This window comes from Ictidomys tridecemlineatus, chromosome 1 (genome assembly GCF_052094955.1).
Source record: "Ictidomys tridecemlineatus isolate mIctTri1 chromosome 1, mIctTri1.hap1, whole genome shotgun sequence".
NCBI lineage: Eukaryota > Metazoa > Chordata > Mammalia > Rodentia > Sciuridae > Ictidomys > Ictidomys tridecemlineatus.
In genome coordinates, this window is record NC_135477.1 from 218,003,552 (window position 1) to 218,027,615 (window position 24,064).

Consider the following 24,064-nt stretch of genomic DNA (forward strand, 5'->3'; position numbering starts at 1 on the left):
AAAGTCTAGAAACATAGATAATTGTTTATATTTTAATAGATGTCCTTTTTGATCTTGTATTATTAGACTAAGTGCCAAATACTATACAAGTATTTTACATGTATCATTTCATTGAGAATTTTGGTTAATATTTCTCTCACTTTATCAGCCCCTCAACCCTCATAAGTGAATTTGCTTATACACACACATGCACGCACACACATGCACACACATGCTTATGCCGCTCTTCACTATTCTTGTAGTTGGAAACCTGGCTCTTAAGGAACTCTATAGTATGGTAGCAAAAGATCATCAGAGCTTCAGAAAGGTGTGGCTGGGGATGTGACCAGGACCATCCCAGCGTAAATCATTGTGGTCAGTTGACTGCTCCACTCACCCTTGGCAGTGGTTTTGCTTCATTGCTTTACCAGTGGTGTGGAGAGTTTTATTTTGTTTTACTTTTTGGTGTGTCTCTTATTTCCGGTAGAACTGACTCAAAGTTCAGAAAGTGTCCTCCCACCTGCATTGGAAAAATACACTTCAAAAGCTTCTCCTATGGAAAATTTAAAGTCATTGAAAGACTCTTATTGTAGCTTTTGTAGAAAAAAAAAAAATCCAGAACAGAGCACTTTATTGCTTTTCCTGGCAGAATTTTAACTGTGCATGCATATGTAAGTATTTCAAATGGATAAAGTTGGTAGATAATAAAGCTACAACTCTGATACAGTAATTATAGGTCACTTCAAAGATATTACCAACATCATTTATGAGACTTAGTTGGTATTCCTCCAACACAAAAGAACAGAGACAGAATCATGAGTTAAGTTTATATAGGACCTGTCAAAAGCCAACCATAGCAATGTAAATTCCATGATTTTCTTGGCCTCAATGGAAAATTACTGTCAGCAGAACCAGAGTCTGCAGACTGTGAGCAAATGTCTGTTTTCTTGCCACAAGTAAGTGTGTGAAACTTTTCTCAATTGGTAGAATTACCATGAAAGGTCAGGGGATTAGTTTTACATGCATGATAGAATTCATTTGCTTTAAAAGCATTATACCAGAAGGGTAGACATTTTTTTTTCTGACTTTAGAACTAAATTAGAATTCAAATATTCAGAGTTTTGAGTCAACCCCAAGCCATTCATATTGTTTTCTCTTGACAAAAGGATGATCATTCAAGTAAGGAAAAAGGAAGGCTTTTGAAAAAAAAGAAAGAAAGAAAGAAAGAAAGAAAGAAAGAAAGAAAGAAAGAAAGAAAGAAAGAAAGAAAGAAAGAAAGATGTGTGTGTATATACATATATTTTATAAATATTTATATTTTATAAAATTAACATGAGTTCAATATCAGTGTAGACATATACACATATTTGAAATTAGCATGTAGTCCAAGTTTACTGCACAACATTTAATGATGAGCTTAACTTCCTTAAATTATGAGCACCTCAAAAGCAGGACTTGAGTTTTTAAATAGTCCGAGGGGGGAATAGCTGGGTCAAATGTGGTTCCATTCCCAGCTTTACAAGGAATCTCCATACTGCTTTCCAAATTGGCTGCACCAATTTTCAGTCCCACCAGCAATGTATGAGTATACCTTTTTTCCCCCTCATTCTCACCAGCAATTGTTGTTGTTTGACTTCATAATGGCTGCCATTCTTATTGGAGTGAGATGGTATCTTAGAGTAGTTTTAATTTGAGTTTCATTTCTCTGATTGCTAGAGATGGTGAGCATTTTTTTGTGTATTTGTTGATTGATTGTATATCCTCTTCTGAGAAGTGTCTGCTCAGGTCCTTGGCTCATTTGTTGATCGGGTTATTTGTTTTTGTTTTTGTTGTTGTTGTTGTTTAACTTTTTGAGTTCTTTGTATTCTCTAGAGATTAGAGGTCTATCTGATGTGTGAGGGGTGAAAATTTATTCCCAGTTGTAGGCTCCGCCTATTCACCTCACATATTATTTCTCTTGCTGAGAAAAAACTTTTTAGTTTGAGTTCGTCCCATTTGTTGATTCTTGGTTTTAACTCTTGTGCTATAGGTGTCTAATTAAGGAATTTGGGGCCTGACCCCACGTGATGGAGATTAGAGCCAACTTTTTCTTCTATTAGATGCAGAGTCTCTGGTTTGATTCCTAGCTCCTTGATCCATTTTGAGTTAACTTTTGTGCATGGTGAGAGAAAGGGATTCAATTTCATTGTGTTGTATATGGATTTCCAGTTTTCCCAGCACCATTTGTTGAAGATGCTATCCTTTCTCCATTGCATGCTTTTAGCACCTTTGTCTAATATAAGGTAGTTGTAATTTTGTGGGTTGGTCTCTGTGTCCTCTATTCTGTACCATTGGTCTACCCTCCTGTTTTGGTACCAGTACTCATTTTCTACTTCCTTAAGTTGTAATCAGTCTTTAAATGTGAAATTGTGTTCTCCTTCAATGAGTGCAAGAAAATACTTTCCTTTCTTTCAGAAACTTTTTTTTCCTTTTTTAAATAGCTTCTTTGGTGCAGTTGAAGCAATTTAATATGAACTCTATTGCATGTATTCCACTCCGAGGTCAGGCACCTTTTACTTTCACAAATCAAGGAGAAAGCACAGAACTTTATAATTTAATTGATTAATTACTGCAGGTCCCCCCAAAAAAATCTATATCCTTCTCAGTTAGTAGGCATCTGTCTGTAGATACGTGACTTAAGTTTTTCAATTGTGTTCTACCTGTCTTCTCATCTGTGAAAGTGTGAAAGGCAGACAATCTAGGTAGTGAGTAAAGGCTGGATGCTGTAGGTGTTGTTAGCATGACTTTTATCTAAAGCTCCTGTAATATGACAGAAATGACCCATTTGAAGTAATTCAGTAGTCTTTTTCAATAAACCATGTTACATTTATAAAAATGCCTCCTGTGTAGCCAGGCCAGAAAAAAAAAATTTGGTTTTATTATATATTCTGTATCCACATATATGCCGTCAGTTAGTTGAGGAACCCAATTGCTCCAGGTTTATTTTGCATTAAAAGGAGAATTGTCTTTAAAGGACCAAGTAATGTTGGTGACAAACAAAATTCCAAACATTCTTTCATCTCACTGCCTTCCAGGAGGTTAAGAGCAGACGACTTAGACACACATGTGCTCTGGTTTGAGGAATAATTGAGTCAACTGTCATAACAGAGGGATTGAAAATATCTGAAGGTAGAATGAATACTTTAGAGGGAGCCAGTCTTCTCCCAGCTCAGAGAATATGCAGCCGCATGACCTCAAGGGAACTCTGGAAAAAAAAAAAAATGAAAGGAAATGCTTTGGGCTTTAGAGCTCCTCATTTCCTGTGAGCAGGGCATCTCCTGCTCTAGTCTCACTGCACTGCCGAGGTCCACAAGCAGTTTTTGTGCTCTTTCACAGTCTATGCCTGGAGAGTCAGTTTCTTACAGGAGCCGGCAAAAGAGCTGTTTTAAGTCATCTGGGATTATGAAAAGCAGATTCAGCCAGACATAATTTGACTCTGTGTGCCTGAAGGAGCTGGACCATTTGTTAGAAAACTGGGCCTGTTGTTTGGATGTCTCAATTTTGCAGAGACATAAACTGTGATGGGCCTATAAGATGCTTTGTAATAAAAAAGGGTGTTAGGGAAGCCTGTTGGTCCTCGTCCAGTTATGACTATCTAAGGGTAGCAGTGTGTTAACTGACTTTGATAAAGAATTGAAAAAACAACTGTCCTTGCTCCCTCCCTCTGGCTGAAGAAGGCAGATAACACTTGCTTGTGGTCCCTGACTCTGCCTCCTTCGGTGAGGGTTGTGAATGTTGCTGCTGCTCTGGGAAGTGCCACAATGATGTGACCTGGATACACCCTTCCTTGGCTGGGATCCTCCCTTGCCAACTGGTGCCCCCCCCCCAAGCCAGGGGTGCTCTCAACATGTAGGCGAGTGCCAGCCACATCAGCTTTGGCTCAGATGTGCACTGGCCTGGAGGCACAGCTGGTATGTGAAGAGGGAATGTCACCAGCTGCTAATTCTCAAATTATAAGCATGGATTGACAGCTGAGCGAGGTGGTGCATGCCTTTGAACTGACCAGTATCTCTTGATTGACCATAGTCTTGTCTCTACAGCAGACAGGAAGGCAGCACTTGAACCTGGCATCTGTTTAGGAGTGTCTAAAGACGGGCTTTCACATTTCTGTACCTCTGTGCATGTGTGAGGTGGGAGATGTTGTCACAGAGATGAAGAAAGCAGGTATTGATGATGGCAATCTGTGTACCACACTCCAGGCACCATGCCCTTCCATGGCCATCATTCAGGGAAGACTGTGTCCTCCATCCACAACGGGAACTGACACCAGCCACATTCTAGAAGTCATTACGCAGAGCTGAGTCTGTGGACAAGTTAATAGGTAGTTTCCAACCATCACCTAGAAACAGCTTTTCCCTTCTCCACATGAGTCAGGAGGACTTCCTTCCCACTTCTCTGCCCAAGTATAGTTTTTATACAAACCAGCAGTGAGATGAAATGAACTCGGTTTTACGCTGCTTTCTCCTGCTGAGGGTCCTCATCCTTTCTACAAGTCTTTGCCTCTTCCTCATTTCAAACCCAAAATGTAGCCACAGGGACTCGTTCTAGACCATGATCATGAACTATTTAAGATATTACAATAATATAAAGAACTATGTTCCATGTCTAAAGTCTAAAGGAAACCACATAATATCTTTTCGATGGACCAGGTTTAATGATCACAAACATGTTAAGAAAAATGTCATTTTCAAAATGTCCTAGTTCATTAGCATTACAAATCTAAATCATCAGTCTGAAAGGATTGCAATGTCCCATAGTTTTGCAGTTACACGTATTTGTAATATGGGAATTTGAGTCATTGTCTTTATATTCCTCTCATCAGATATTGAAGTCATTGAGTCTGGAAAAGTTTGTTTGTTTATGTGTTTGTTTGTGCTGGGGATTAAACCCAGGGCATCACACATGCTAGGCAAGTGCTCTACGACATGCCAAACTGGATCTGGGAAGGTTTTAAGGTTTTAACTTTTCTTAAAGGGCTCTCTCATTTTTCCTCCCTCCTTGTCTGTCCCTCCCCCACATCACCTCAAAATGCCTTCCTATTGCTGATCAGCAAAATGAAGATCAAAATCATATCAAATATCTTTTTCCCCATCCCAGCTTCCCCAGTCCACAGTGGGTTTCTCCCTTCCTATGGATTAAAGGAGGAAAGAGGGCAGATAGCTCCTTTCCTGGCCTCAGATACTTAAAGGAAATCTGCCCTCTCCCCTCCCCAAGTTAGAACACTTGCTGTAAATAATGGAAGTCTGAAAAGCAATTCTGACACATATGGCATTTAAATAGTGCTGACTAATGACCAACCTGATTTAAATACATGAATGTTTGATGGCTTCTAAATTCTTTTTTTTTAATTGAGTGATGAACAGTGTCCATAATTTGTTCATATTAGTAAGTGGTATTTGTCAAGTCTGCCCATGTATATGCTTAGGGATGTGTATGTATATGTGTTTGCAAGTGTTGGTTCACATTGTCCACTGTGAACAAAAAATATTTATTTCAAAGTAACACTGACTTAGGCACATGCAAATAAATTGATTTTGTTTTCCTTTCAGAAATAACACATCCATTTACAAACATATATAATCTATTCATGATAACCCCTATACACACATTAATAACAAAAGTATTTTTAGTTCATGAAGTAAGCATTGTGAAAAGTAGGCATTTAAAATTTTTCCAATGATTCTCATTGACCTACCTATTTGTGCACATGCCTGTGACTAAAAAAGGCCAATGGCAGAGAGGAGCAGTATAGAGAAAGATGAGGCACTTAGAAAAACTTGACAATTTGTTAAAATAATATGGGAACATTTCAATATTCCACAAAGAACAAATAAATACAACCATGCATCTCATTGTGATCAGCTTTCATGCATAGTTTCCAAGTAAGTTTTTGTCAAAACTCTTTTTCAATGTCACAAAAATTATGGGAGCCATGTATTTGTTTAAGTTCCTACACAAGTAGACCCTGTGACAAAGGATACAAGTACTTTATTATTTAAAATGTTCAAGAGGGCTGGGGTTGTAGCTCAATTGGTAGAGTGCTTGCCTAGCACATGTGAGGCACTGGGTTTGATCCTCAGTATCACATAAAAATAAAATAAAGATATTGTGTCCATCTACTATAGAAAACATTTTTTAAAAGAATTTAAGAAATATAAGTAAAGGAGTGGGGAATTGAAACATTGAAAGGACACAAATAGAACATGAATCTCTAAGCCAGTTATTTTCAGATATGAAACCTGTAAAGCAAACCAAACACAGTAGCGTGGTGTTTTTTGTGATGTTATGGCTCCTACCACCCATCCCCTCTTTTTACTGTGAACTCCCTAAAGCAAGTACTACCTTTTTATTTATTTGCATTTATTACAGTGACCCACAAATACGTATTTGCTGTCCATCTTCATAAATACTATTCGAAATAGATTGTAGATTCAATCATGTAAGATTTGTGTGATATTGGATGAAGTTGATATCATAACTACATTTGATATGCATGGATGGACACTCTGTCCTACTTATGGAAGCTTAAACAAATGTCACAATGTTGGTAGATTCCCTTATAGGATGTTAACTCTGAAGTTGTCATGGAAATGTAGGAACTAGTTTCCACCCACTACTACTCTCTTTGGAATCAAGACAGATTTTTTTCTAGCTCTTAATCTTCCTCCAGTTTTTTATTGATCCCTCTCTCTCCAACCTCATCAGACCCCCATCTCCTCTTCAGAGAGTTCTGAAGGATTAAATCACCTGTCTGTATCTAATTACATGCATCCCTATATTGGTTTTTATGACAGATACAAGGAAGTATGAGATGCCAGTTTATATATACACTGTCCACAGTGCCTAACAGTCACATGAGTCAACTAAGGTTAAAAAAGCTCCATTTATCAACACAGAATTATTTTCTTTGAATTATAATATGGCACTGATCTTGTCTGAGTAACTTAACTTTGCTTTTTAAATGTTTGTGTGTGTATGTGTGTGTGTATGTATGTATGTATGTATGCTTCTGATTGCTAACTGTTAGAGCTCCTGAATTAATACTTGATAATCAATATTCATTGTATAATGTGAGAATATGGTCCAGAGTAGTTAAGCATGACCTCTTTAAACATTGGTTTGCAGCTACAAAATAAGAAATAATTACAACTATTTTTTAGAGTTATTTACATATAAAGCACCAACCAGGTAGTAGGTGTTGAATAAATGTTCATTTCCTCTTGCCTTCTCCAGTTGACCTAATAAAATTACTCATTCAATTACTCACTGAGATTTTGGCTAATGATTAGTTAAAGAGTAACAATCCAGGAATTTTTAAAAAATCAAATCTACTGGGATTGGTTTCATGCTAGGATGAAAAAAGCACTTGCTATTTTGTCATAGTCCATTCCCTAATTTAAAAATTTTCTCCCTGAAGGCTTGAAATGCTTACCATTGGAAATTAATTCTGCTGTTTTAAGTTATTATTATTTACTATTAAAATATGAAATATGAAATATTTCACTGATGCATTAGTCACACCATATAAATGAGTTATTAAAGAGTATATAAAATATAAAAAAATAATTTTTATAATAATAAAAATCAATCTGTCCTAGCAGAGATTAAAAGAAACACTCTACCCCAGACTTATTTTGTTGGTTTTCACAGCATTGGCTGGTCAGACGGTACTTTGTACAGTTTTGAATTAACACTGTGATTTAAAATGGAATAGACCTCATAGATATCTTCACATTTCCCTTTACAAATGGGAAGAGTTGGCCACGCTGGGCTCTCATTCCTGAGGGAAGGAGCAACCTACATAACAGTTGACTCCTTTGAGGATTTGCATTTTCAATATGTCCCAGCCCCCACACACCTGCCATTCCTTATTACCCTAATTCAGAGGACAAAAAGGAGTTCCTGTCCATCATCATTCTAAACTGTTTTGTTTTTTTTCCTAATTCTCAGCCTGCTTTACTCCTTCACAGCACCTGCCTGGCTTCTGAGACAGAGAGGCTATGGTGGGGGGAGAGGACAGAAGCACAGAAGGGAGAGCACCTTCTACAAAGGAGCTTCCATCTTCCCAGATTTTGAAAGACCCTACACTGACATGATAATGGCTAAATCTCTGATGAGAAAATACAAACAGGACACACAAAGGAGGTAATCTGAAGGAGATACTTTTCAAATGGACCATAGCTTTATGGCCAATGCTTACGACTGATGGCAGAGACCCCTGCCTCATCCCCACCAGAATTAATGACTGGTCAGCAGAGGCAACAGGCACCTGGGGCACCTGGAGAGTGACCTGGATATCCTAGAAACTGGTTTGGGGAGGGATGAGAATAAGTACATCAGAAGAAAAGCCTCCTCACAGGAGTGAGGGAAGGTCACACCTCTGACTTCACAATGTGCTTTGGGCTGAGGGAAAGAATTTAGCCAACACCCAATACAATTTCAATTCACCACAGGATCCCCCAGTGTTTTTCCTGGGTTACTGGTCTAGGGTTGAAAAACTGAGCCACAGCTGATCTTTTATTAAAATAAAAATGAAGGTCATCAGACAATTTTATCAGTCAGTAGTCAAAAGCTGCTTGGTTAGCTTTCTTAAAAACTGGCTTTTCACAAATATTTGATCCTCCCAATAAAATTTTTCAAATGGTTCCATAACTCTTAGTCATGTTTTCAGTGACACCTGAAAGAAAGGAAGAAAATAAAATAAAATAAAATAAAATAAACAGGAGTAATTTTAATTTGGTAGCTCTTGCTCACAATTAGAATGCCTATCATTTGCTTCCAATATTCGAAGATTCCTGGATTCCCATTAGCTTTCACTGATGACTGCATTTGAAAATATCCAGCCAACACAAGTGTCTTTTAAGCTCCTAATGATGGTCACAAAATTCAATTTTTCATTTTCTCCAAGAGCATTTATTTAAACTGTTCCTAGTTCTCAGTCTTAAAATTCACAGAAAATATTTCCTCTGGAGCCATAAATTTTCTTGAGTCAGAGTCATAATCATACAGTGGTGATCATTTTTGTCTTAAAATCCTAGTGATTGAGCAAAATGGAAACACTTGAGCTCTTGACTATGTGAACTGTCAGAGGTCCTGAATTATTTTAAGTATTTCAACTATATTATCTATCTTAATTCTTCCAACCACCCTGAATTCACCCATTTGATAACTGTAGAGACTGAGGCAGAGAGAAGTAAGTAATCAGACCTTGGTAATATAATTCTTCAGTGCTCCTAAGCACTTTCTGATACCATTTTCTCTGCATAGCCCAGGTGTTATGCTCAGTGATTCAACTAGAGCCTTTGGACATCTAAGATGGAAAATAAAGTCAAATTGTCTCACCATTTGGGACACAGAAAGATAAGCCCATAATTTTGTACAGTTTGAAAAGCACAGTTTTCATTATGTTTTGTGTAAATGGCAGCCCCTGAAGCTGTGCACTGTACAGCTCACATGGACATATGCAGGGGACCTGCTAAAATACTCCCTCACACAAAATGGATTGTATTCTTCATTCCTTCAAGTGGTTCTAAGACTGACTGCCCCTCCCCCCAAAACAGCTTCCTCTTAGTCTTTCTTCATGCTTGATACCAAAATTTGACCTTAGATTCTCAAGATTAATATTACATCATCCAAAGACTGCTGGGAGTTCCTCAGGGTGAACTACAACATTCCTATCCATTTCTTTAGTTTCTAGTCATGGGGAGCAATAGTTGAAGACCTGGATTTTCAGAAATGATCTCTAAGGAGTTGGAGGCAGGCTGCATACAGGTTTAACTTTCTGGTTAGGTGAGCATGGTGGTGGCCTTTCCATGCTGTTTCAGAGCTTAACATGAAATGGTGAGTCACCATCCTCCAATGGAATATGCAATGAACCTGCAGCCATTATTTTGCCCTCGGTGGTAAGGAGAGTCACTCAGGCATCAAGATTTGGCCTCACTGTCTACCTAAGCAGGCACACAGCCCACTTACAACAGGGCAAAAGCTCCTCTAGTTATTAAATTCATATTCTTTCTATTTCTATAATATTATCTATTCGATAATAATCTGGTTATTAAATTCATATTCTTTCTATTTCTATAATATTATCTATTCGATAATAATAACAATAAAGAAAATAAATTTGGTCAATAAGGCTTCACTGAATATCCTGTGCCATTTTGCAAAACAATGTATTCCATTTACTTTAGAAAACAAAGTCCATTTCAGAGAAAAAACACTGACCATATCCACTGAGCAACAAAACAGAATTGGAGTCAGGGTTTTACATTCTGGTCTATATGACTTACTTTGGCCTCAAATCCTCTTTGTATGTTCCCAGATTCTCTACTTAGAATAGGAATATAACCCCAGTTCAAAACTATATCCCTGGACTGAGATAAAAAAAAAATTATCTTCTTGCTGTCTTGGCCTTTGGGGCCAGCAGCAACTTCATGCTTTCTCAGATTCTGTCTATTTTGGTTGATGAATTAATAGTCAAGTATTTTTAAGAGTAATTTAACAAAACATTAAAAATCATATGTTATTTGGCTATTCCATTCCCCAATCCTGGACCCTTGATATTTTTATTTTTGCAATCTCATGATTTCAATTATGAAAATAAAAAGATAACCTTAAGAAAAATAGCACTTTTAGGTCTTCAGAAGTGGCAACCACAATATAAGCTTTGTTTTTATCCTCTGTATATCAATTATGAGGTGGATCATGAGTCAGCCCCTGCACAGTGAATACTTGATGCCTTACTTCACCTCATTATCAAAGGTAGCTCATAATTGTCAAAGTGGTACAGGAAATAACACACTATCTGGAAATATTAAATATGTTTCCTTTGCATGAGTCACTTCTTACCAGAGTTCCCATTCCTCACTGGTCCCATCTCCATGGCTCTGTTGTCCATGGCACAAACTATGGTCCTCAGTACCTAGAGCCAAGAGCTTTGTGTGGTCAATCAGAATGTTTGAAAACTGAAGAGTGATGTTATGGCCTCCAAAATACAAAAAAAAAAAAAAAAAAAAAAAACCCTGCAAAAATAAAGAATAAAGTTTAATTAAGTGTTCAAAGCATAACATTATGTCATTTTCAATAATTGCCAAATGAGTATTCATAAGAAATTTACTATATTTGAATAAAAATTTGTGGGTTAATTTTTTTTTCATTATGCAAGTATTCTCAAGCATGTCAGATGATTACAAAAGAAAAAAGAGCCAGTTATTAGTTTAAAAAGATTAAGAGTAGGCATGTAATTTTAAAAGCAAAGTAATAAAGAGCTTTTCCAGATTTTTATAGCAAAAATAATAATGTATAATATGGAATATAGGTCCATATTAATATGTTGGATATAATATATAGTGAGACTATATTAGTCAGCTTTTCCTCACCGTAACAAAATGCCTGAGAAAAATTAACTATAAGGATGAAAGGTTTATTTTGGCTCATAGTTTCAGATGTTTCAGTCCAAAATCACTTGGCTCTATGTCTAGGACTTTCTTGAGGCAGATCATCATGGCAGGTGTAAAGCTTCTCACCTTGTCCCTCAGGGCATACCTACAAAGGCCAACTCCCTCAATTATCTCCAACCTCCTATAGTTTTCACCACCTCCCAATCATCTATTCAGCCATAAATTTGTAAATGGATTAGTCCATTGATGAAGTTAGAGCCTTCACGGATACAAACCTTTCCCAAAAGCCCCTACTCTGAGCGTGTGCTACAGGGGACCCAGGCTTCACACATAAGTTACTGGGGGACATTTCAGATCCAGTTTGTAACAGAAGCAAATAAAGGTGTCAAAACAGTCCTACCTTAGTTACTACTCACAAGGTTACTATTTTGAAAACAGTTTATGGTGTGTGTGTGTGTGTGTGTGTGTGTGTGTGTGTGTGTGTGTTGCTTTTTAAAATCACTGTAGTTTGGCTGGGCATGGTGGTGCACACCTATCATCCCTGCCTTTCTGGGGGCTGAGGAGGAGGATCCCAAGTTCAAGACCAACCTGGGCAAGTTAGTGAGACCCTATGTCAAAATAAGAAATAAAAATCAATGGGGATATAGCTTAATGGTGAAACACTCTTGAGTTTCATCCCTGGTACTGTACCACATCCCAAATCACTGCAATTTAATGATAATTTATAGTTACTGTAAAGAGACTCTTAACGGTTAAGTAACTACTTGCAAGTCAATCAGGGAGTAACTTGGATATTGAGGCATCCTACTCACTGCAGAACTATCAGCTGAACAAAGGCTGAAATTTCATGAATAAGGTAGGAGAGTTTTCTCATATTGTCCCTCCATATGGAATAACATTCTGCCCTGAAAATAGAATATTCTGGCATTATCTCTCCCAACTCATTTGCCTTCAACTTTCCATAGAGCAGCTTCTGCCAAATGACATATTTAAGACTCTTTTTTTTTTTTTTTTTGGTAAAAGGATCAGACAATTCAGTCTCTATAAAAAACACACAGGGAATGTACTAGAACACACTAGAATGGTTTCTCTGAAAATCAGAGTTCTGTGTTGTTTGTGACTATTTTTTAGAGTTCACTGCATGCCTGGAATGAACAGCCTAATTTTCTCTTCAGAAGAGTACAGACGGATATACAAGGTCAGGTTAAATAGTATCCAACTTGGCTTTTCTATTTGTTAATTCATTCTATAAAAAAAAAAAAATAAAAATTAAGTACACATATGATATACACATAGAAATTATTTTAGAAAAGAAAGGAAAATTTTAGTCATTTTGAGAGAAAAATCACCATAATAAAATGCAAATAGATTTTCTCAAAATTTATTCTTGAGTACGACATTTACATATACATTTGCTGTCCCCTATGAAACTACTTGAAATATTTGAAACTCTTAATTCCTAGAATGAAAAATGATTATTATTTTTAATTATTTAAGTGTCATGTCATCCTAACAAATAAGACAAGAAGTAAAAAGTTTATTTTTCCTACCATTTTTATCTAATACTTGCTGAATTGCAATTTAGTATTGAAAATTTCCAGATAGTGTACTATTTTCTGTATCTGTTTGATAATTATGAACTACCTTTGGTAGGAATTTCAAGTTTTATAAAGATAGTCTTTGGCTGAGATGCTACATGCAATGCTATTTGTTTGATTCTTGAGGCCCTGGTTTCCCTGGGGGATGTTTAGCTTTGAGATGTAAACGGATTGTGAATGTCAATTGAAGACCTGGAGCATGCTGTTCAACCTCCTCCAGACCTCAGGTTCCTTGACCTCTTGGTGGAAGAAATAATATTACTAGCTCATGGGCATGTTTTAAATGTTAAATGAGAGTACAGAGCATCTTGCCCAGTGCCTGGAGAGCACAGGGCAGTGAGAATTCTCACATCTTCAGATGACCTCCTCTGGAGCCAGCAGGCCTAAGTTCTGACCTGGTCCTTCCATTCACCTCTGTGGGGAAGCACCCTTATGTAGTAAATGTGTGTACAATGTCTTCATGTGGTTGATGTAAAAATAAAAATGTTTAGAGGCTTTTAATAGATTCAGAGAGCATTGGCCACATGTAGGCTTCCCATCCAGAAAAGAGCCATTCATAAGTCCATAGGTACCTGACAGGGAGATTTTTCAACATTCCACAAGCAAGATATGGGGAAACTTTTCTTGGAAAAGTCATTTTCCTTTGAATTGAGCTTTCAAAAGTTCCCTATTAGAATTCAAATGTTGTATCTGGGTTAAAGATCACATTGCATAATAACTTCTCCAGATGAAGGCTGATTTTTTTTCTCTTATAGACTTATGAAAGAATTTTCCCTTCTTAACAATGATGCTGGGTCTGCTCAATGCCTGCGTAAGATTTCTCCCAGTGCATTTCTTTTCCCCAGTTCCTGTGTCTTTGAGAGCATTTATATATATATATTCTGAGAGAGAGAGAAGAGAGAGAGAGAGAGAGAGAGAGAGAGAGAGAGAGAGAGAGAGAGAGAGAGAGACTGAGATTATAGGAAATCTGTTTTGTCAAAGAAGGTGGCTAAAGTAATGTTCAGGGATAGAAGTTTATGAGAAGAAAGACAAAAAAAAAGCAAGACTCAATTTTTGAAATCTAATTCCAGCTGTGAGGAAAATGCCGCAAAAGGGCACAGGAAGAAAATCTATAAAAGCCTTATCTGCCACTGTTGACCAAGGATTTTTTCTGTTGTTAAACAAACAACCTGTGAGCCAGATATTGTGTTAGGTACTCTCAATACTAAGATGAATAGGCCCCATTCCATGTTTTCAAGGAACTCACAGCATTACAGAGGTTCAAATGTCTACTGGGGCCAGATCCTAGGAATAGGAGGTTGGTAAAACACTTCTTTCATCCTTGGAGTTTCCAGTTAGTGGTTAATTGGCCAGATGTAGAAAGGATCATGATAATGATGCTGCTAAGGACTTTCAGAGAGGTAGCATTAGTATTTAAAGGTTTGCATGGCCAAGCACCTAATTCAGACTGAAAAAAACAAAAACAAAAAAACAAAAACATGTCTAGGGGAGTAGACACCTGAATTAATTCCTGGAAAAGAGAAGTAAAAGGAAGAAGAATAACCTTGCCAGAGAAACATATGCAAAGATCCAAAAATGATAGAGTGTGGGATTGTGGGCTGGGCACCATGCTTTCTTATTTAATCCCAGAGGAACCCTGGAAGGATGATAAGAGTGTGTAATGTCCTCATTTTATAGAAAAGGGTACTGAACCTGAAAGGGATGAAGTGTTTTTGAAGGTCTGACAGTCAAAATCAGTGGCTGAACAGTGGCTGAGATTTTAATGCCCCTATGATTTCCTCTGTGCAACCATAAACTCCAAATACATTACACCAAGTAAATTAATGATAATAAAGCAAATTAACCCAAATTGTTCACAGAACTAATCAAGCCACGGAAAATGATCTTCTTAGTTTGTCTTGGAGTTAGTTGGACTTTAATGCTGCTTATGTTAGATCTTTCAGGCAGAGTAAGATGCATACTCATCAAAAAAGGGAGAAAAAGGTGAAGGAATTCCCAGATGGAAATAGCTTGAGTGGTTTTGGGACAAGCCATGTAAGCTTGTATGGCTGTCATTATAGGGGAGGGAACTCGAGTTATCAAGAACAAGGCTAAATGAAAGATTGAATGAGAGATGTAAGTTTTTATTTAATCCACAAATAAGGCTGTACTTGATGCTATGAGGAATATTCAAGAATTTTAATCAATCAGTTAATTTAGCAATTTAAGGTTTGTGTCTTTGAAAGACATCTTAAGACAATTTAGAACTTTAGTGTGTAAGAATGAACTTTAGATGTGTAAGAAGGGAGGCAAGAAAACTATATATAATCTATTATATAAAGGGAATCACAGAAGTTAGAATCTAAGCCAAGACAAAAACATAAAGCAATTATTTTAAATCAAACTCTAATATAGTATTAGTACCAAAAAGTAACATATGCCTTCAAGTTTTATTGTTCTTCTCTCCCATAGTTCTTTGATTTCACTTTTAAAACTTACTTTAAATAGCAGGTATTGTTTTTTATTGAGCTCTTATTTATGTGCCAGATACTTTGTTAAGGTTTTATGTGTTTTTTAATCCTCATAAAATCCTATTTTATCTTTGCTTTATAGCTGAGGAAACTGAGATTTAGAGAAGGTTAAGTAACTTGTTTGAGATCAAACTAGTGCTTAGTGGAGTTCAGATTTGCATGCACACTGTTTCATTCTCAAAGCTACTTCTTATCTGCATCTTACACACCTTTCCAGATGATTAGGTATTGTCCCCCAAAACAGATCTGTTTTATCAAAGAAAACTTATTAGTATTATGTCATTAAGGAGAAATTGCCTGAGTTGCCTGTGTTATTTTACCATTAGTTTTAACATGTGCAGGAGAAATTGTTATTGTACGAATGTAAATTCCGTGGCCCTGATGAAAACTTCTTTCTAAAATATAAATTTCTTCATTACTTGTTATATCAGGGGTTAAATAATTATTGAGATTTTTTTCTTGTGCATTTCTGTCATGTTATTTTTCAAATCCTATTTTAATGAAAACATCAATATATCTCATAAACAAGCATTTCATTTGGTAGTATGATCTGTCTAGTGGTCTTATTTCTTTTGAAAACTCTTTTAAAAATTACTCTGATTACTATGTTAGTATAAGTTAATTTTTATTTGTCTTCTGACATAGGTATCTAGAGTTAGGAGCCACTTGATTAAACATGGGGGTCTATTATGAATTTGAAATAGGAACTTAAGTTTTAATATGATCAATAATATGATTGGCTATGCACTGATAATATTTGTATGCATTTAAACAAACTAGAAAACCTCAAAGGATGATTTTTATAAAAATACCAGATGTTGATCAATGCAAAGATAATTTTTGTTCTTCAAAGTCAAGTGGTGATGCATGACTGTAATCCCAGATGCTCAGGAGGCTGAGGCAGGAGGATCACAATCTCCTAGGCCAGCTTTAGCAACTTAATGAGGTCCTCAGCAGCTGAATGAGATCCCTTCCCAAAATAAAAAAATAAAAAGTGTTGGGTATGTACTCAGTGATTCAGCACCACTGGGTTCAATCCTTGCTGAGAGAGAGAGAGAGAGAGAGAGAGAGAGAGAGAGAGAGAGAGAGAGAGACAGAGAGAGAGAGAGGGAGAGAGAGAGAATGCAAACGCACGTGCTAGCCCAAGAGTGCCTATGATATTCTAAATCCATACTTCATATTTATGGGTCCACTTATGGGAGGCATCTAGAGTAGTCAAATTCATAGAAATATAAAGTAATAATGAAAGAATGATGGTTTTCAGAGGCTGGGAATAAAGGAGAATAGGGAGTAGTTATCCAATAGGTCCAAGGTTTCAGTTAGGGAAGTTATGGAGATGGAAAGTTCAATGATGGCAGAAGGTGTGAAGGTATATAATACCCCTGAACAGTACATTTAGAAAGGGTTAAAATGTATGTTTTATTATATATATATATATATATATATATATATATATATATATTATGTTTTATATATATGCATTTAAATTTATGATAAAGAATAACATGAAGAATAAAAGAAGAAAAAGGGAAGCATAATGCAAAGAAAACTCAGCAGCACTTAAAACATTTTAAATTCATTTAATTCATTCCTTCTTTTTTCTTGAAATCCAACATTGAATAAGTACACAGTTGTGAAGGCAATCACATAATGTATTTTATGTCATCTTTATTGGTCCCAAACAGAAATGGTTCTAATTCTATATAACTAGCTTTCTGTATCTTTTAATAGACAATGAAATTTGTTGACAAATATTGAAATCTATACGTTGTCAGTTCTCACCTATGGTTATATTTTGAAATGATCATTTATTACTCAGCATTACTATTAAAGACAGTCAAAATGCAATCTGTTCTACAAGTAACAGAAAGCCACTTTTACTCATGCTATGAGTTTGGTTAAAGCCTCATATCATTTAATGGCTAACAGATTCACAATATTGTCACAAACATGCTTAACATGGTGTTTATGCCTAAAAATAATAAAGAAATATAGTGACATTGTTAATTTCATCTTGAAAATCTAAAATTTTAGCTGTTACCTATATCATTTATGTACATGTACCACTTTTAATAGGTATTCACTCATTGCCACTGTCCAACTGAAGAGGATGGATGGTATTAAAAACATTTCAAGAACTTGATAGAACTTTTTTTTATATCACCCTCAATCCCGTTCTCCCTCTCTCTCTCTCTCTCTCTCTCTCTCTCTCTCTCTCTCTCACACACACACACACACACACACACACACACACATGCACATGCACACACACACACATACTCACACTCACACTCACATCTATCTTGAAGAGCAAAATTTGGGGTGATATATAATAACTAGGTGCAAATATTTTGAATAAATAATTACTGACTCTGCTTATCTGTGAAATTAGTGTTAGTACATCTATCTTGCAGAAATGTTGGGATGAATGTATACAACCTAAAAGTACGTACTATGGCATACTATACATACATACATGTGCATGTGTGTAATATGCCATACTAATAAATGTCGCAGATTATTATACTGACCTGAAATTTTATGAAAGAGATAAGAAATGCTAAGGGACTTCATAGGAATTTAGTCATTTAGAAGGTTCTTGCCAATGGGAAAATCATTTGAATCCTATTGTATAAACAGGGGTACATTAAAATAAAAGTGATGGCCAGGAAACTCTACTCCACATAAGGAAAATACCACAACTCTTCTCAATAAGGAGGAAATGCTACAAGAGTTCAAAGTGACTTGTTATCATTCATGTTAGTGTATACTGTAGAATAACAGAAAACTGTAAAATTGTACCTCTGTGATCATTTTTCTAAAAAGCTAATTTAACAAATCTGCAACTTTAAATTCAAGTGCATTTTGCAGGCCTGGATATGTAGTTATTTTATAATATGGTTCTATGAAATCTATTCAGGGCAGATCAGGAAAGTATAGAATGCCTGTTATAATCTTGAAAATAGGAGTTTACTTAGAGGACAGAAGATTGAGAGTAGAGGAATGTTTCAAAGTGATAGTACCTGAGGAAACCTGGATTGTATAGTAATACCTCATTCAGATGACTTCAGCTTTCATGTTTAATTCATGGTTCTTGATAAATCCCCATGATTCCACAGGTTATGCTCCTCATAGAATGGTAAGAGAAAGGTAAATCACACTTCACAATGCACATCTACCTGTGTGTAGTGGATGTTTTCCATGTGACAGTTGCCACTTGAATTTGGGGCATGAGTAGTTGTATGAGAGAGGTTTCTGGTGATATTTGAACAACTGATACTTTAAAAATATATTTGTATTTTGTAAAAAAAAAATACAATCAGTATATTAAACTCATACACAATAAATATAAAGTTACTTTTTAAATTTAGTTTTAAGTGTTTTAAAAAGCAAATAAATGAAGAAAAATATCAAGGAATGGCAAAAGTAGGATGTCCAAATGATTGAAGTTTAAGAAACATCATGTGGTAGCTTTACTCAGCAAAATATATATATATATATATATATATATATATATATATATATATATATATATATAACCCAGTGAGCTCACACATTTGTGGTATAGATCAACAAAATATGATGACAGCAGACAACAGAGAAACAGAAAGCAGCCTACACTTTATATAATTAAGTATGTTCAGGGAATTCTGGGAAATAATGGGAGTTTTGATCACGGGCACATTTTCCAAAGCCTTTCTAACAAAGAGGAATGCTTCTTAAAGCCTGGTTTCCCCAGGTTCTGACATCCTCCTGCCCCTGGACAACATTGCAGGCCTATGGTGGGTAGTGTCATGTCTTCTCCATTCCGAGAAGCTTTTCAGAAAGAAAGCTACAGGACATCCACATTCAAAACCAGCATTTTAGAAAGGATCATGTGAATGCTCGCCTTACAGTGGACACCATACTGTAATATTGAATAAGTACTATTAGTTGTTGTTGTTGTTGTTTTAACCTGTCACTACCTTAAAAGATTAGGGGTTGAAGCAAAGTGAAAAGTTGAAATCTCAACAGCCTAATGATGCTACATGTCACTCTTTCTCTTTGAGAGCAATCTTGATGTACCAATCCCAATACTGTGTGTATTCTGGTTCCTTGTATATGTTGTCTGATTCACCACTTGAATTTGTTTTCTTTGGGGATGGGGAGGATCTATTATTCATTGTGGGACTGTTACTCAGGAGATGCCCAATAAGTGTGTTAAGGTTTTCAGAGGACTCTGGGACTGCTGGGAGCTTTGAGCAAGTTAGTGAAGAATGGTTCATAGAGCCGCACCAGGCCCTCCAGTGTGAGTGACAAAGAAGGGTGTGGCCATTAGCAAGTAATCTCACTGGGACAGAGTGCCACGGTGGGTGGGGGTAGACCGGGGAACACAGGGCCAATTATTTCTGGAGAGCTTAACATGACATTCAGACATGGTACTCTGTGATCATTGTCATTTTCCTTCTGATAAGGCAACAAAAGACAGTTGGCAGACCTTCTGTGGGAGAGAACAGTGTCACAGATAAAAAGAAGTTGCTTTGTTTTATGTGCTTGCACATTTTCTTTCTTTTACCACATTAAAATTCTAAGGAGAAAAAAGTCAAATCTCCCTTAAGTTCTCCTCTCCCGAATGAATACCTCCGGAAACCTTCTTTGGAATTTGTAAAAATATGTGATAAATTAAACTTCCTTAAAGAGACAGCAAGATTCTAAATGTGGGTCAGAACTAAGAAGGTGCGAAAGTCCTTGGGCAATCATAGGAAAACAGAAAAACTTAAAGAGATAACTAGGTGGGAATCAATTTATTGGCATTTACCTCCTCGAGAAGCCTGAAACTCAAAAGAAGACTAAATCACAAATGCACCTTGAAGTGTGACCAGGGGAAAAGTAGAGGGTTTGTTTTAATAAGCAGCTGGAGCCTCTGGCGGATGCCTTACTACATTAATTTTCCAAGTTGTTTGGGTGGGTCACCACTACAGTCCAACATCCTGTCTGCAAATGCTAAATAAATACCAAGTTCACGTCAGACTAGAGAACCGACACACTAACTAATGTCATTGAGAGAATCAGAATGCTTAAATGATTTTTCAGTTGCTAATTCACATTCAAAATAATTGACGTTGGCACACACAGAGGAATATCTATGCTTTGTACAAATGTCAGAGGGGCAGACAGGAATAGCCAAATATTTCTTGTTAGGAGGGATTGGAATCAACTTAGATTATATGTACTCTAATAGAACCGCTTTTATTTCAGATGTAGGATGTGGGGGCAGGTATTGGTCTGGAAAATGAGATGCTAACATGATGTAAAGCTTCATTGTTTACTGAAGAGCTGTTCAGAATTAGCAAACTCAGAGTCTTTGTGTATACAAATCAATGAAATTTGCATCATTTAAAGAAATAAGGTTTAAAAACCATTGTGAAAGGGAACAGCCTCGGTACCTGCAGCCACTTGTCCAGCAAGAATACATTTGGATTTTTCCGCTTGAACATTTCGGCACCTCCTGATGGAAGGATGCCTATTACACTTAGCTGAATTTTTAAGAATCAGTTTTCAGGGCTGGCTCAGCAGTACAGCGTGCAGTGCACATGTGAGGCCCTGGGTTCGATCCTCAGCACCTCATAGAAATAAATAAAAAATAAAGGTATTGTGACCAAATATAACTTAAAAAATAAAAATATTAAAAAAAGAATCAGTTTTTATCTCTACAATCAACCCCAAAATTTGAAACATTTTATTAAAATTTGATTAAAATGAACTGCTAAGTCCTCAAGTCCTCTCAACTTTGCTCCTGATGAGAATTTTAGTTTTCAGTGTTTCAATTTGGTACTTTGAGAAAATATCTTCTTTTTTTTTTTTTAATGAATAAAAAACTCAATGGAAAGGGATGTGTTCCTCATAAAGGTGCTCATGGATTTTACCCATATAACACAGACAACTCATTTTCTAGAGGAGGAAACAGTTTTACAAGTTTTGAGAGGTCTCCTGTCTGCTTGGCTGGTTTATAGTTCTGGACTGGAGCTGGTCCGCCCCTTTCTTTGTAAGTTTCAGCAATTGACCAGGCCAGACTGAGCGCTGCTTTTTTTTTTTTTTTTTTTTTTTTTCCCTTTCTCACTTCCCTGCGATGTTTTGAACTGCCTTCTTACAGACGTCATTTGGCCCTTGAGGAATAGTTTCTCCCCCCGGAGAGATTGAGTGATAGTTCTCATTCACAAAGGCTTGGAGTCAGATTCTTTAACAGGGGACACACTGGAGATTACGTTGGCAGGTAAACCAGCCCACCCAATCCACACTGGAGAGCTTTGTTCCTTCCCTAATTTCTTTGCTCCACCTAGAAGACTGCTTTCCTGTGCTTTCCCTGAAATGAAACTTCCCTGACAGCTCTCCGTGTTCCAGTCCTCCCCGTCATTTTCTTTTCCTTTCCCCTCTACCTGGGTAGTTTCAGTGCTGGAAACCTTTAACCTGTTATTATGGAATTGCTAAAAAGAGATCAAGTGACACTTTCACTATGCTGGTTTCCCCTGTGACCCAGATGAAGAATAGATTCAAAATTCAGTTCCTCTCTTGGCAATGCAAGACAGAGAAGAAACTGTCACTTCTGAACAGCCTAGTACTGGAGTAAATTCAGTATGAAAGAGGAACGCACTTCTGCTGCTGAGAACCTCCCGGATGAGCTGGACTGAGGGCAAGAGGTGGATTCCCAGAAAAGTGAATTGCTTCAAGCAGACTCTCTTGGAAATGGAATATATTTAAAATCATCTTTGAAGAAACACAGCTGAAATGTATTAATTAGAATATTTGAAAAGATTTTTTTTTTCTTTTTCCTTCCCCAAAATGAGCATTATTATGAAGCCAAGATCCAGGTCAACAAGTTCACTAAGGACAACAGAAGCAGTTTGGTAATGTGCCTTTTTTTTTCCCTCATGATTCTCCCTCTTTCCCTTTTAAGACATAGTATATGAATATGTTGTGAGTAATTGATGCGCGGTGTGAGATGTTCAGGTTTTGTGAGAAAGAAGACAGTATTCTGTTTTCTTCTCTATTTTGCTTTGTATCTTGTCTGCTGTATCCAAAGAGGTGTACACATTTTGTTGTTGTTGTTGTTGTTGACTCCATGTGGACTGTAGCCATTTATCTGGTGATAATTTTTAAAGTAGGAAAGACACTGGCAAATATAGTGGGAATTTTGAAAATGAAGACTTGTCATTTTTTGCAGTCTGATTTGATTTCTGGTTTTCTCTCTCTTTTTTTTTTTTTTTTTTGCTTGCTGCAGGCAGGCTGGAAGTTGACAGTCTATGCTTGTCTTTGCATGTAATACTTTGGCTGTTGGCATAGATATTTAGGAATTAATAATGCTATGTTTCTTTAAACATATGAAACCACCTGAATAGCAAACTATATGGCTAAATCTGTATCAGATCACTGTCATTAAATCATCTCTCTTGTTTTGTTTTGTCATAATAATATTCTCTACTAGTTATATTTTGGGTAATTTTAATATTTTCACCATAATGAAATGTATATTCACACACATTTATTCTCTTTCCCCAATACTTGTTTCATATGCTCGTAAGTATATAATCCTTAAGGAAAATTTCCCAAGAAAGTATCTTCTGGTCTTAAATAGCTATTTATAGAATATTTGTATGGTTATTTCAGAGGTTAATCTTATTTTGTTTGTCTTAGTGATTTAAATAAACAACTAAGCTCATCTCTAAAATATAAATCATCAGGTTTCAGAAAAGGAAAATAAAAGCAATGATTAAGAGCCCCTGATCAGGGACAGGATTAACAGGCAAGCAAAATCTGTTATGCATTATATGAGTGACCAAATGTATATCTATATACTCAGATTATTTGCTAAAGAAATTCAGATTGTGTTTATGTAAGTGGGTACTTGTTTGCTGTTTTTATACTAGTACTTTATGGTGGGCTGGAATCAAGAATAGTACCTCCAGTAGAATTTCCATGAGTTTTAATATATTATAGATGTAAATTTGTTTCTTATATTTGCCATTCCTTATAAAAGAATACATGCAGTAACTCTTCGAGTTTATTGAAAAAATATTTGCATATGCAAATATATTTGTAAGGTCCTTTCTTGTGAAACAAAAATACTGGGGAATCCTTAGAATTCTTTTTAAAATTTCATAGCTAATGTAAATCTCTGAAATGAGTAATCAGAATTCATAAAATTAGGGAATTTTTCTCATTTGATGATTTATATGTTTCTTAAGTGAAAAGATCTGATACTAAAACAATAGTATTTAACTAATCTATTTTCCTTATTGCCTAAATTGCTGGGAGACTTATTTTCAAATAAGTCTATTGGCAATAATTAGTTCATTTGGGGACTAATAATGTTGACACCCTGCACATGTCAGAGATTGTCATATTCAATTATCCTACAACTCTTCTCCTATTTCAAATTGTAGGAGTTATTTTCATGAATACGTAGAGCCATGTTAGGGTCAGAATGATTTTTGTATAAAAAATAAATTTCTCTTTTTATGTTAATGATTCCTAGATGTAACTGCACTCTACAGAAACCGCT

The 24,064-nt window shown here is 36.3% G+C and overlaps 1 protein-coding gene across 11 annotated transcripts in view; it reads left to right on the top strand.

Moving 5' to 3' along the window:
- Window positions 1–24,064, top strand: part of Pde4d (phosphodiesterase 4D) — a 1,337,035-nt gene that overhangs the window by 1,064,780 nt on the left and 248,191 nt on the right. Inside the window, exon 1 of one of the 11 annotated variants that reach the window (XM_078016234.1) lies at window positions 21,657–22,409. The exons of the other annotated variants lie outside the window; for them this stretch is intronic. Within the exon in view, the coding sequence (XP_077872360.1) occupies window positions 22,345–22,409 (65 nt within the window). The 5' untranslated portion in view covers window positions 21,657–22,344. Of the gene's footprint in view, window positions 1–21,656; window positions 22,410–24,064 lie in introns of those variants that run through there. 11 annotated transcript variants of the gene reach the window in all.